At 42.5% G+C, this 12,206-nt stretch overlaps 1 protein-coding gene and 1 long non-coding RNA gene across 2 annotated transcripts in view; one reads left to right on the forward strand and one right to left on the reverse strand.

Annotated features, from left to right (window-relative positions):
• Nucleotides 1–3,354: 3,354 nt before the first annotated feature.
• LOC119876149 lies at nucleotides 3,355–4,322 on the reverse strand. Its single transcript, XR_005357278.1, has 2 exons — nucleotides 3,701–4,322; nucleotides 3,355–3,500 (listed from the first exon to the last, which is right to left on the reverse strand). It is a non-coding gene; the product is annotated as an uncharacterized LOC119876149 (long non-coding RNA).
• Nucleotides 4,323–5,024: 702 nt separating this feature from the next.
• Nucleotides 5,025–12,206, forward strand: part of PDS5A (PDS5 cohesin associated factor A) — a 151,360-nt gene continuing 144,178 nt past the window's right edge. The window contains 2 exon segments of the mRNA NM_001313809.1: nucleotides 5,025–5,105; nucleotides 5,744–5,921. Of these exon segments, the coding sequence (NP_001300738.1) occupies nucleotides 5,784–5,921 (138 nt within the window). The 5' untranslated portion in view covers nucleotides 5,025–5,105; nucleotides 5,744–5,783.

Consider the following 12,206-nt stretch of genomic DNA (forward strand, 5'->3'; position numbering starts at 1 on the left):
ATTTGAGGAAGCAAGCAATTTGAGAAAATATAACTCCAAAAAATTTCTCATTTTACCATCACTATTAGAAAAAAATTATCCAAAGAGGGCAAAATTTCTTTGACTTTGGGGGATATACTTTCCAGAACTATTAAATTATAAAATTTTAAAAATTTCTTGAGTTTGTCATCCTATGATTTTTTTTTTCCTCTTCTGGAACTCAGATGCCCTGAGTTGGTTTAATTGTAAACCTTGGGTTGTAAAAACATCCCTTATCAGTGCATGGATTGTCCTTATTCATTCACACATTCATTCACATATCATTTAATGAATGTATGTGAAGCCACCACTCTGCCCAAGACTAAAGCTTTAACAGGAATATATCTACATGTGTACTCATTCTACTATCTTTTTTTTTTTTTCTCCCATCTTGGCCCCTTGTGTTCCTTCCTTCCCTTTGTACTCCAGGGGTAACCACTACCCTGAGCTTTGCTTTTGAATGTCATAAACAAGTTATATTAGGCCACTAAGATTTACTCGCGTTGTTTATACCTGTTATTTCTTTTATATTTTGAAAATATTTAGTTTTCGTTTGTTTTCCCTACTAGTTAAATAATAATTTTGAGTAAACAACTTTAAGAAAGCTGATATAACTAATGATGTAGGCCAGACATCACACTTTAAACTGAAGTGAGGGGATCCCTGGGTGGCTCAGCGGTGTGGCGCCTGCCTTTGGCCCAGGGCGCGATCCTGGAGTCCCGGGATCAAGTCCAACATCGGGCTCCCGGCATGGAGCCTGCTTCTCTCTCTGCCTCTCTCTCCCTCTCTCTGTCTATCATAAATAAATAAATAAATCTTTAAAAAAAAACTGAAGTGAGAGTGCATGGAGACTAAGATATTAGAATTCAAATAAAATCTTTAAATTACTATGACAAACAAGTTAACCATCAATGTCTTGGTCATACTAGAGCAAAAGGATTCAGACTTCATATTTTTTGTCTTTATCAGTCATTAGTGAGACATGTCAAACTTATTTAGCTCACTACAGATAATTATTATATGCCTAAATATATTTAAATTTTAGCGAATCTAAGCCAAAATGTCAATGGTATTTGGAAAGACACTAAAATAAAGCACCATTTTTTCAAGTCCCTTAGCAATTATGACAGATGGTTAATTCTCTATGACCAGAGGTAAATGGATGATTCATATGTATAATTTGTGAAAATCCTCAGGACAGATTTAGCTTGTTATATTTCAAATTGAAAAGCAAATAAATAATTTCAGATAAACAGAATAGACTTACCTGCAAAAACTGCCTTAAATATCCTAAATATTTTTTGCATTTTTATCTGTTTGATTATAGCTTTACTTTAGTCCACTTTCACTGTACACAGCTTTAGTCTCCTATTATCCCAATTCATCCTTTTAAACTATCACTCTGCTTAACATTTGTAGCATTCAGTATGAACAGTTTATCTTCTACCCTCATCTTGTCTATCATTCCTCCAAACTCTATACTCTAGAACTTCACTGTCCAACAGTCACCTAGCTATATGTGACTAGATTTTAAAATTAAATTAAATTAAAAATTCAGTTCCTGGTTGCAGTAGTCACTTTTCAAGTGTTACATAGTCACATTTTTCTTTTCTTCCTTTTTTTCATAGTCACATTTTTCATCATCTTCACTGTTATTACGTGGTCCATATTGTTATCTCTCCTTGGGATTTTTATAGTTGTCTTACACTTGGTTAATCTAATTCTATACTTGCACTTTTATATTGTTTTCAACCCAGAAGCTAGAATGGTTCTTTCATTATATATATATAAACTTATGTAGAGCCTAGTATGTGCCAGTTACCATTCTAGGCACTTTACAAATGTCAACTTATTTATTTCTCATAATGAACCTCAGAGAAACTATTATCCCTGTTGTGTAGAGGAGGAAAATAAGACACAGAAAGACTAAGTAATTTGCCTAAGGTTGCCTGGCTCATGGAACATAAATTATATCATGTCACTCCTCTCTTTCAAATATTTCAATAATTCCCCATTTCAGTCATAGTATAAGCCAAAGTTCTTCCAAAGACCAAGGGCCTAAAAGTCTACATGTGATTTGCATTCCTCTTCTACTCCATTTTCCTCCATAGCAATTTATTTATTTTCTTATCTATTTTTCCCCAAATTAAATTCCACCAGGGTGGACAGAGATTTCTGTCCCCTTCTCCACTAACAATTTTTCTAAGTGCCCAAAACAATGCCTAGCATAGCAGGCACTCTTTTTTTTTTTTTTTTTTAAGATTTTATTTATTTATTTTTGCAAGAGAGAAGGAGTGTGAGGAAGTGGGCATAGGGAGAAGCAAACTCCCTGCTGAGAAGGGAGTTCCATATGGGATTCCATTTCAGGACCCTGGGATCACAACCTGAGCTGAAGGCAGACACTTAACTGGCAGAACCGCTCAGGTGCCCACCTAAACAGGCACTCTAAATAGTTGTTGCACAAATAAATATATCCCTTCTCATTTACTGCAAGTGGAAACAAATGTTTAAGAAAGGAGGCTAAAAGCAGAGATTTCAGAATTCCTGAAATTTGTATACATTCCATTTATTTATATTTTAATTTTTTAAGGGGGGGGTGAGGAGCAGAGGGAGAGGGAGAGAGTGAATGGAGAATCTGAAACAGGCTCCATGCCCAGGACAGAGACCAACAGGAGGCTTGAGCTCACAACCCTGAGATCATGACCTGAGCTGAAATCCAGACTCAATCCCTTAGCCAACTGAGCCACCCAGGCGCCCCTGAATTCAATTTGTGTTGTAATCCTTAGAGTTTACTAATCTTGTGTTTATAAAGTCAAGTAATATTAACAAAGTCATAAATTGTAAAATTAAAATTTTTGAGCATATACAAAATTCCATTTAATAGTGGGTAAATCACTCAGAGAAAAAATGACAACGGAAAGCATCACTCTTGTTATTTTAGTATGACAGATTAAAGAAAAAAAACACCTTGAGAGGGAGCACCTAAGAGAAGGTTTTGGTCGGTTTAATTGTCTGGATGAAGACCAACTTAAATGGATTGTCTGCTCCTATAAATGCCCCAGAACAAAGCACTGACTTTTGGGCAGTTCTAGCCAATCAGCAGCTATGGCCAGGTCCATTCCAAGATGATTGCTCCCTTGTGTAACAGCAGGAAAACAATTCAGTGAGTACAGTACCTTTAATATTTTTCTGACCAAGTAAAGGATGTGGAAAAAAGACCAATGGATATTCATTCATCAAGAATAATAATCGAATATAATTTTAAACTACGGTAGTGGGTCAGTTTCAAGAACGGAATGCTATTTCACACTACTGTATTCTTTTTTTTCGACTTCATCTTCCCATACATGTGCAACTGAGATTCATTTGCTTCTTCTTCTTCTTCTTCTTTTTTTTTTTTTTTTAATATTAAACTGCTGAAACCCGGTGCATTGGGTTTTCCTATGGATGAAAGGAAAAGTTGTTCCGGGTGTATTTAAAACCTCAAAAAAGGGATCCCTGGGTGGCGCAGCGGTTTGGCGCCTGCCTTCGGCCTAGGGCGCGATCCTGGAGACCCGGGATCGAATCCCACATCGGGCTCCCAGTGCATGGAGCCTGCTTCTCCCTCTGCCTGTTTCTCTGCCTCTCTCTCTCTCTCTCTGTGACTATCATAAATAAATAAAAATTAAAAAAAAAAAAAAACCTCAAAAAAATATTATTTCCATATTCATCCAGCTACTTTGTAAACATGCTTCCTTCTGGGTGTCCTTCAGAGATCTTCATTCTCTAGGTTTGGGAGTGGAGCCCAGGAACCTACGTTTCAGGCCCTTCTTGGAGAACTACTGGACTCAAAAAAAAAAAAAAAAAAAAAAAAGCTACCTTCATATTTTGCAGCTTTCAAAATATCGATTTTAGAAATCCAAAGAGGAGAAGGCAAAAACCCCGGTGGTTGTCTGAACAGGAACGAGCAGCTCACGTTGTGCCATGTGGTAAAACTTTTTCCTCAGTTTGCAGCTCTTCTGTCCCTGGGGAGGAAATCAGTTCATTTTCATCGAGTAATTAACCGTCTTGCAAGCAGCTCCGCCCCCGTCTCTTCAGGATGACCCCGAAGAGTCTTGAACTCCTCTTCGCGGCGTAACGTACGGCTCGGTCCGCCCTGCCTGCGCTCCCTCACGAGGGCCTCCGGGACCCGGTCCGCTTCCCGCCACAGGGGCCCCTCCTCCGCTCGCCCTTCGGGTCCAGGGCTCCCAGAGGCGCTGTGCGCCGCGAGTCTTGGCGCCAACCGGGTGGCGGCGCTGTCCGCCCCGCGCGCGGCCGCCTCGGGCCCGAGGGAGGCGGAGGCTCGGCCGGCGGAGGAAGGGGAGGGAGCGAGGCGCGCTCCCTGCTCTCGCGTGCTCTCGCACCGCTCGCGTGACCGGCTGGTGTGTGCGCGAGGGGCCGGCTCCCGGGGGCACGGACGGCCGGGCGCGCGCCGCTGCGAGGGGCGTCCGGGTCCCGGTCGGCGGACCCGGCCGGCGCGAGGTGCGGGTGGGTCGGCGGGCCGCGGGGGTCCCGGGCGGACGCGGGCGCTCCCGCTCCCGCTCCCGCTCCCGCTCCCGCTCCCGCTCCCGCTCCCGCTCCCGGAGGAGCCTTCTCCGAGGCTGCTCTTCCTCGGCCAGACGGAGAGCGGCAGTGTCTCCCCGCCCAGCGCACACTCGCCCCGCGTCTCCCCCCGCGGCGGCTGCTCCTCCTCGGCACCGCCAGCCCCAGCGCCGCTCCGGGGCGGGCGGCGGCGGCGGCGGCGGCGGCGGCGGGACCCGCGGAGCCGCTTTGTGTGCAGCCCGACGAGGGGCGGCGGCACAACCACCTGACAGAGGCCCGGGCGCTCGATGCACCTTCCGCCCGCATGAGGAGGAGGAGGTAAAGGCGGCGGCGGCTCGGCTCCCGCCCTCGGTTGGTGGAGGGAGGGGACGGAAGGGGAGACCGGAGGGGGGGGGCGCGGGACCGAGGCCCGGCGGGGCTGCCCGAGGTGCCAGTGAGGCCTCGGCAGCGCTGGACGGCGCCGAGCGGTCGGGGGCGAGAGCAGCCGCCGGGGTCCCTCAGCCGAAGTTGAAGGAACAAAATGTGAAGTGCGGAGCCGCGTCAGCCGCTTCCTGGCGTGGGGTTTGGGGTGGAGGGCGGCTTGTTTTCCCCTCCCGCGGGACAGGGGAGGGGCGGGAGCGTGGCGGGGACGCCGGGGGTCCTGAGGCGCGGCCCGGCAGAGGCGTTCGTCTCCCGGAGCCGCCGCTGCGTGCGGGTCCGTTCGGGTCCCTAGTTTTGCGGCCTAAGCCGAGCCCTATAGGCCTCGCGGCTCCTCTCCCGGAGGGGACCGGCCGGGCGGGGGCTCGGGGCTTCTCTCCGACCGAGCGGGGGCCGTGAGGGCCTCGCCGGGCTCGGGAGGCTGCCGAACTCCGGACCTCGGTGCGTCGGGGTGGGTTTCATTGTGAGAGGCGGAATGGGAAACTCCTGGTGCAGCTCGGCGCTCCCCGCGGCCGCGGCGGCTGGTGCCGGAGAGCCCCTGGGGCCCGGGGCCGGCGGGGCCCGCGTGAGTGGGGGTGGCGGGGCGGCCGCCGGGGGCTGGGCCCGGGGAGGGGCGAGTGGCGGGGCCGCCGCCGAGTCCCCGGCCTCCGTGGAGAAAGGGCCCTTTGCAGATTAGAGATTTTTGAAATGAAAAAAGAGGTTACAAAGTCTCCCCTTTCTCGCTGAACTTTTGTTTTCTGACCGATAGAGGCCGGTAGAGGACTGTGAAAGAAAAGTTGTCCCCCAGGATGGACTTCACCGCGCAGCCCAAGCCTGCCACTGCCCTCTGTGGCGTCGTGAGTGCAGACGGGAAGATCGCTTACCCTCCGGGGGTAAAGGAGATCACCGACAAGATCACCACCGATGAAATGATCAAGCGACTGAAGGTAAGCGTCTGGACAGTGTTCACACTTGAGACGTTTGTGGTAGGAGGTGCTCTCTCCCGTGGTATTATTACTGCACTGCTAGGCCTGGCCTTTACAGTTTCACCTACCAGGGTTTTTTGTTTGTTTGTTTGTTTGTTTTAGATATCTTGTCATCTCCTTTTTTTACCACCTCTGAGAGGGATTATCTTGGTTGTATCTTTGGTTCTGTAGGGATATAATCATTATGGAAAATTAAAAGCAGTGTATCTGTTTTTTCAAACCTAAGAATGTGCGCTTTTTTTTTTGAGAGAGAGAGAGATATATATATATAACTTTTTTTCTAGAAATATTTATGAGAATACTGTTCAAAGTAGCTTACAATCTTAAGTTTAGGCAATAGCTGCCTAGGAAGGGTCCTATTTCCATCACTTTCCGAGGAGACCAATCACAAAAGCATTTTTATTAAATTGTCACAATTTTCTAATATCCGGAAGCTTAAATACGAATTTAATATGGTTGAACTTTCACAGAATGTACTGACTTCACAATTCAGACTTGAAGTAAGGTGATGATTTATGTCTGCATATTCAAAGGGGTTTTTAAGAGAGAATATTTTAGCTCTTTTTTAGTTAGCTTATTTAAACCATGGTGATCCTAAGATCAGGGTTGTAAGTTTCAGCTTTATGTTGATCAGCTTTTTGCTTTGTTGCATGGACATTGATTATGCCTACAGCCTTACAGGATAAGTGCTGTTGTTACGAGAGCAACTTGATGGAGTATTTCTCAGACAGGGCATCTTCATTTTTTTCTTTTCTCCCCCCCCCCCCCCCCCCCGCCTTTTTTTTTTTTTTAAAGTGGCTCCACACTGGCTGTCATGCTTAACTCATGACCCTGAGATCCAGTCCGGCACTTAACGGACTGAGCCACCCAGGTGTCCCTCAGCCAGGGCATCTTTGACTCCCAGGGAACGTTTGTCAGCGCTGAAAATATTTTGGTTGTCACAATTGGGGCTAGATTGAGGCAAAGAAAGAGAAAGACTTGAGGCAGGGAGTCCAACTAGGAAACTGCTAATGGTAGTATAGGTGAAAGATGCTGAAATCTTGAGGTTGAGCTATGGTAGTGGAAGAGAGGTAGCGAAGGATCCAAGAAATGTTTCAGAGTTAGAATCAATCAGACTTGGTGGGAGGTGAGGGAAGAAACAATGTTGACAGGGTTTCTACCGTAGGCAACTTGATAAAAGTATTTTTTTTTTTTTTTGATAAAAGTATTTTTAGAGTATGATCTTGCTCCTTTGTTCCTAAAGGTTAGTATAGTGCCTAGTAAATTTTTATGATGTTATGAGAGCTTAATGAGTATTTAAAGTATTCCCTAACTTAGCTTTTAAAAAACCTAATTAGATTCTGCAATTTGTTGCCTCTTTTGAGGGAAAAGGACACACAATACCTTCCATTAAAATAAACTTGATACTAAAGGTTATATGTGAAGCGCGGTGCTTAATTGATGCTTCTTAAGGCTATATTGAATGTTTGGAGATGCTGAAAAATTATGAAATACAAAGCTGTCAAGTAAACAATTTATAGATCTTTTAATTTTTATTTTCATATCAAGAATATGAAATCTTCAATTCTAGTGATGGGATAATCTGGTTAAAAAAGTTACCATCCTATATCAGAAATGCTGTTATATAAATGGACATATAACCAAATCTAGAATGAGCTTTGATTAGGATATCCTTTGTTATGAGTTCTTTTGGAAGTTAAAATTAACATGCATATTAACCAGTTTGAATGCCCTGCTAAAATTTTGCTTTTCTCAAGAATCTTATGATTTTGTTTTGCCCGTTTTTTTATTGTTTTGTTTTAAGATTTTATTTGTTTATTCATGAGAGACAGAGAGAGAGAGAGTCAGAGACACAGGCAGAGGGAGAAGCAGTCCCCAGGATCACACCCTGGGCAGAAGGCAGTACTAAACCGCTGAGCCCCTGGGCTGCCCTGCCCCTGTTTTTCTAAGTGTTTTGATTTTGTGATTTCTAGGGATCCCTGGTTAGTTAAAGTAGTACTGTCTCATTGGAAGCATAGATTTTTAACAATATTTAACTAGTTTTGATAATTTTTTGTGTTATTAGATCCTTAATATGGGCAAATTTTATAAATTCAGTAGTTTTTTTATTATAACATAGCGATAGTGTTCATATGCTATATCTTAGTCCATGGAATGCAGAGATGTTTGGTCCACTCCCTTCGGTTTTCAAGAATGGCACAAACATTTTTATAATAGAACCATAATTTTAGAGTTAGAAGAATCTTAAATTCTAGAACTCCCTGTATTTCACAGATGAGAAAATTTAGGCCCAGAGTAGCCAACTAACATGTACCAAGATCAGTTATAGAGTGATAGTGGCAGATCCAGGGCAACGGTATCATATTTATTTTCATTCTTATAACTGACTTTCTTCAGAGGAATCTTAACTAAGTAGAACTAAGAAGTTGTGATTTTTATTATGCAATTGAAAGCGGTGAAGTGAAAAGAGAAGGAAATCAATGAGTTAATTTGCTCTTTTCAAGGAGATATGGGGCACTTTTTTTTTTTTAACATTAGGAACAATTGTAATGCTTTGAGGCTTTCTTGAAAATAGTTCTTAAACAGCTAAGATACACTTTTATATATGTATAATAGGTTTTAATTTCAGTTTCCAAGAAGTTACTCTAAATATGTTTATATCCAATCATACTGGCCATTGGTCAGTTCCTTCAGCATGCCATGTTCATTTCTGCCTAGACAGATTACACGTTATGTAACCTGTATGTGTATTCTTTCTCAACTTCGTTTGTCATTCATTTGTTCATCTTTGTCATTCATTTGTTCTTTTTAGGGAAAATCTTTAGATTCCTCATTACATGTTCTTTTAACCCTTTCATATTATTTATTACAGATATGATATTACATTTATACATGTTTATTTGGTTTGTCTCCCCAACTTCCATGTAAGCTTCATGAATACAGGTACAATGTCTCTTTTTGTTTACTTTTGTACACTGCCAACACCAAGTTTAGTGCCTGACACATAGTTAGGTGCCCAACAAATATTTGTTCAATGGATGAATAAATACTTTGTATTAATATTGGATTAGAAAAAATAATGTTGGATTAGAGAAATATTTTTATTTTTTATTTTTTTTAATTTATTTTTTTAAATTTTTATTTATTTATGATAGTCACACAGAGAGAGAGAGAGGCAGAGACACAGGCAGAGGGAGAAGCAGGTTCCATGCACCAGGAGCCCGACGTGGGATTCGATCCCGGGTCTCAAGGATCGCGCCCTGGGCCAAAGGCAGGCGCTAAACCGCTGTGCCACCCAGGGTTCCCCAGAAATATTTTTATTTTTGAAAATGAAGGATAATTTGAAAATATTTTGAATTGCAACTAAGTCTTTACCTGAGAGTAAATACCAGAGATGATAACTTGGGTATTTAGAATTTTAGAACCAAAAGGTAGCTTAAAGGTTATTTGGTTCTGTTCTAATTTTCCAGATGAAGAAATTGGAGTTTCAGATGTTGTGACTAACCCTAGTTACAGAAAGCTGAAAATTATCATTAACAATTTTGTTGCTTAGGATTGCCTGGCTGGCATAGTTGTTAAAGCATGTGACTCGGATCTCCGTGTCCTGAGTTCAGGCCCCATGTTGGGCATGCAGCCTACTTTTAAAAATAAATAAGTAGACAGTTTTGTTACTTAGATAAGTTAGTTATCTGTTGGAAAGGGCAGAGGATTGTTTACTACCAGTGTTACATTAAGCGTTAGGATCTATAGTTCACAAATAGTCTTCTTTCTATATAGTTAAGGATTCTGAAACTAATGTGCCAGTCATGTTGTTAATTTTTATGACACAAACAATGTTGTACAAAGTTCCATTAAGTACTTCTGCCCAGTTTGTTATATACAGTCTGTTTCAGATCATGTATTACTATAGAACTACATGCCACTCACATTCCTTCCTTTCTTGCTATTTTGAAAGTGGAAGTTTCTTTCTTTTCTTTTCTTTTCTTTTCTTTTCTTTTCTTTTCTTTTCTTTTCTTTTCTTTTCTTTCTTTTCTTTTCTTTTCTAAGATTTATTTGAGAGAGACAGTGAGCATGCCAATGAGAGAGCATAGGCAGGGGGAGGGGCAGAGGGAGAAGCAGGGATCACCATGTGGGGCTTGATCCTAGAACCCTGGGATTGTGACCTGAGCTGAAGGCAGATGCTTAACTAGAATGACACCCTGGAAGGTCCTTTTTGTTTGTTTGTTTGTTTGTTTGTTTATTGGAGTTCAATTTGCCAACATATAGTATAACACCCAGTGCTCATCCCATCAAGTGTCCCCCTCAGTGCCCATCACCCAGTCACCCCACCCCCCGCCCACCTCCCTTTCCACCACCCCTTGTTTGTTTCCCAGAGTTAGGAGTCTCTCGTGTTCTGTCACTCTAGAAGGTCCTTGATAAGCCTTGAGTTTTAGGGAGAGGGACAGACCAAAGACTTTTTTTTTTTTTTTTTTTAAGATTTTATTTATTCATGAGAGCGAGAGGCAGAGACATAGGCAGAGGGAGAAGCAGGCTCCCTGCAAGGAACCCGATGTGGGACTGGATCCTGGGATTGCACCTTGAGCTGGGATTGCACCCTCAGCCAAAGGCAAGATGCTCAATCGCTAAGCCACCCAGGCGTCCCCAAAGATTTTTTTTAAGTGCTTATTTATTTAAGTAATGTCTACACCCAACATGGGGCTCAAACTCATAACCCTGAGATCAAGAGTTCCACACTCTGAGTTCACCAGGGGCCCTGAAGATTGTTTCTTATATCCACTTCTTATTACCTGGTCTCAGAGTTCAGTACCCCAGACAGTTCTCTGGCTATTAACTTTATACCTAAATCTGCCACATTCATTCAGTCACAGAATCAAAATTCTTATTACTTTGGTGCTAAGACCTAGGAGAGATTAAATAGGGTTTTGTTCTGAATATGTCCCCCATTTTTTCTCCCACTAGGTGTTATTTCTGTGTTTTCTTTGTATTTTTCTGTCACCTTTCTCTTTGTGTCAACCATTCCCTCTGCCCCACACTCTCACTTCCGCTTTCTATAGAATGGTTTGTTTGATATAAGTTAGGATTTAGGATATGGTGGGCTTGATTTAAAGTAGGGCATCTGTCTTTTCTCATCAAAAATAGGTTGTGAGAGGGGAAGAATAGATTAGAGGCAGGAAGGCCATGAATTCTTTCCCTTCTTTTTTTCCAGGTGGACCCCAAAAGTACCTACTTTGGTTATAATTATTTTCACTTCCATGAAAGATTTTTATTTATCCCTAAATGCCACATAGGATGTTCGTTTTATATATAATTCAGTATGTAACTTCCAGTCTAAATTCTGTCCATATGTCTTATTTTAGTATTTATATTAAATCTTCTTTGTGGAAGATTCTGCTAGGAAATTAAAAATATTAAATAGGCAAGATTCCTTAAAATGAAGCCCTAAGTGATCCTGGGATCCAGGACGGGCCCCACGTCGGACTCCCTGCGAGGAGCCTGCTTCTCCCTCTGCCTGTGTCTCTGCCTCTCTCTCTGTGTGTGTCTCTCATGAATAAATAAATCTTAAAAAAAAAAAAAAAAGAGGAAGCCTTAAAATATAGCCAATATTGTATTTAATGCTAACTGTAGCAGTTTTTATTTTAGACTTGCATTTGTGTAGAGGAACTATTCTGCTCATTGGTTGCTGTGTAACAAACTACCTAGTGGTTGAAAACAGCAAGTTTAAAAAAAAATTTTTATTATAGCAAAATATATATAACATAAATTTTACCATTTTAATCATTTGTAAGAGGTTTTGTGGTATCAAGCACATTTACATTATTGTACAACCATCACTACCATTCATCTCCAAAACTTTTTCATATTCTCCAACTGAAATTTTGTACTCCCTGAACAGTAACTCTTGGGGCACCTGGGTGTCTCAGTAGGTCAAGTGGTTAAGGGTCCGCCTCCAGCTCAGGGTTCTGGGATTGAGCCCAGCATTGGGCTCCCTGCTCAACTGGAATCCGCTTCTCCCTCTGCCCCCCTGCTTGTGCTCATTCTTTCTCTCTCTTTCTCAAATGAATAAATAAAGTATTAAATTTTTTTTTTTTTTAAATAGTAACTCTGATTCCCCTTTCCCCCAGCAGTGGCAATCACCTTCTACTTTGTATCTCTGAGTCTAACTACTGTAGGAGCTTAGTATAAGTAGAACCATATAACATTTGTTATTTTGTGACTGGCTTGTGTCATTTAGCATGTCTTCAAGGT

The sequence above is a fragment of the Canis lupus genome, chromosome 3, assembly GCF_011100685.1.
Source record: "Canis lupus familiaris isolate Mischka breed German Shepherd chromosome 3, alternate assembly UU_Cfam_GSD_1.0, whole genome shotgun sequence".
NCBI classification, from domain to species: Eukaryota; Metazoa; Chordata; class Mammalia; order Carnivora; family Canidae; genus Canis; species Canis lupus.